General features: G+C 32.1%; 1 protein-coding gene across 1 annotated transcript in view; it reads right to left on the bottom strand.

Moving 5' to 3' along the window:
• The window catches only part of LOC108766485 (uncharacterized), a 25,086-nt gene that overhangs the window by 20,123 nt on the left and 2,597 nt on the right, over nucleotides 1-2,366 (bottom strand). The window contains exons 2-3 of the mRNA XM_018515815.1: nucleotides 618-1,492; nucleotides 107-571 (exon numbers count right to left, since the gene is read on the bottom strand). Of these exons, the coding sequence (XP_018371317.1) occupies nucleotides 107-571; nucleotides 618-1,492 (1,340 nt within the window). The remainder of the gene's footprint in view (nucleotides 1-106; nucleotides 572-617; nucleotides 1,493-2,366) is intronic.

Genomic DNA, 2,366 nt, shown 5'->3' on the forward strand with positions numbered 1-2,366 from the left:
CTGATTATTTTTCCACCAATCAATAATGTCAACGTCTTTGTTCACTCTACAGCTTCCTAAATATGAATCTATCTCATTCGTCCATACAGTCCTGTCCATAAATAACCTTTTTATGTCTATATCTTCGTCATCGCTCGATAGTACTGGTTGGACATCTTGCAGTGGTGCGACATAATATTTTTCCTTGAAAATGTTTTTGAACCTTTCTAAAGTATCGATGATTTCTTTGCCCCATTTGGTTAGATTAAAAGTTTCGACTTTGTGCCTTGGGTCCAATATTAATACTACGCAACATATCCAATTTGTTTTGGCATAGTAGCACACCATTTTGTCATATGCTGCTTGATATGCGTCCATCAGTGAATCTTCCAATACATTCTGGGTATCTTGTTGCTCCAACTGCTTGGCAGTTGCTTCTATTTTATCGAAAACCATGTTGTACGTCAAGACCACCATGGGCAGTGTGACATATTTATCTCCTCCTATCAACGTTGATATTACAGCAAAATTCTTCAAGAAAGATGCAAATTTTTGCATAACTTCCCACTCATTTTCTATTAACTGCCATTGACTAAAATCCGTTTCAGCACAAATAGCATTGATGGATCGTTTCATACCCAAACCAGTTTTGAGCATGTTGTACGTCGAATTCCATCTCGTACATACATCGACAATCGGTGAAACATTTCTCAGAAAAAAGATTACAAAAATTTCTGAATTCAATTTGTAGCTGTTCGGATCGTTTTAATTTTTTAAAAATCATTCGAAGCTTGAAAAATGGCGAAAGTTGGTCGCATTCCTCAATCTCATCATTGGAATTATCACTGTCATCGTCGTCTTCAAGTTCTCTATCTTCTTTGTATACCTTGAAGAGGCTTATCGCACTTTGGACTGCCAGGTTTAAAACGTGCGCGACACATCTAAAGTGTTGATTTTGTGAATCAAATTGAAATCCATCGTTGGCCATTAAATTGGTAAATTCTTGGATAAAAGTTGAGTTTGCTGCGCAATTGTCAACTGTAATACCCTGCACTTTATGCAGAATACCATACCCCTTCAGGGAAGTAAAAAACATTTTGGCAATTTCCACACCAGAATGCTTACCGTTTGAAGCAACAAAATCCAAAACAATGGAATGATATTTAAAATCATCAGTAATAAAATGCCCTGTAATGCCGTAGTATGACTTTCCGTTAATTGCTGTCCATCTATCAATGGTAAACGAAATAGCAGAGGTATTATCTGCTAAAACATCTTTAATTTTGTTCTGCATTCGTTCAAAAAGTTGTTCGGCTAGTTTCTTCAGTGTGTTCCGATTTGGGACTTTTAAGTTTGGAGTAATCAACTTGAAATAATCCGTAGTAAAATTATCGTCGAAGAATGAGAAAGGTAAGTATTTTTTTGCCATCCATTTCACCGTCATCACGTTGAATTGTTGTTGAGTGAGATTTCCGTCAGTGGAAATGTTGGAATCAAATTTTGAAGATGATATCTAAAACAGTATATTATGTAGTATATAAAACTTATTAACGTATTAAATCATGCAAACACTACTAAATTCGTTAGAATACATGAGTATATCAATATTAAAAACACAAAATTAAAAGTTAATACTCTTGAAAATAGATGCTGTTATTGTTATTTTTATTATTGTAATTTGTCAGATTTTTATTAAGGATAATTACTTGTAGATTAGATTCTCAAAAAGTTTCGAAAGTGTTAACTTTTGTCCATGTACAAAATTGTACTTGGTTTTTTTCCAATTATGGAACATCTTGTATACTATTTGTAACAAAATATTATGTAGGTACAATAAAGTATTATGCTTATTATATACCCAGCCTTAAGAAGGTTGTAAAGGTATAAAACACACATAATATATATTAATATATTTACGCTTTAGACAAAATATATACATACGTACATATGAAAGTTGTGTTTATATTTTATTTTTATACAGCAACATATTTTTGTAGATTATTTATTTTACATGTTATTTTATTTGTTATTATTTACATTGTTATAAACAAAAATTTTTTTTAAGGATAAAGATAAATTTTTTGTATATGTACTTCAAGTATTAAAATTAACTTATGCAAAGTTTCATTGAGATTAACCATTTAGTTTATAACAAATAAATATTTTGTTTATTTTATTGAACAACTAATACCATCTCAATGTTACTTTGCACAAATATTCTTGAATTCATAAAATACTTATATTTAAAAAAAATTGATTTTTATCATTATATATATTTGTAACGATGCACCCCCATAAGTGCATCGTTTCCGGCAATACCAACTCGCCGAATGCCGCTACGGTGACCCCCGGTCACCGTATGCGATGAGAGCGCGGTGCGCTCGACA

This window comes from Trachymyrmex cornetzi, unplaced genomic scaffold (assembly GCF_001594075.2).
Source record: "Trachymyrmex cornetzi isolate Tcor2-1 unplaced genomic scaffold, Tcor1.1 scaffold591, whole genome shotgun sequence".
Lineage (NCBI taxonomy): Eukaryota > Metazoa > Arthropoda > Insecta > Hymenoptera > Formicidae > Trachymyrmex > Trachymyrmex cornetzi.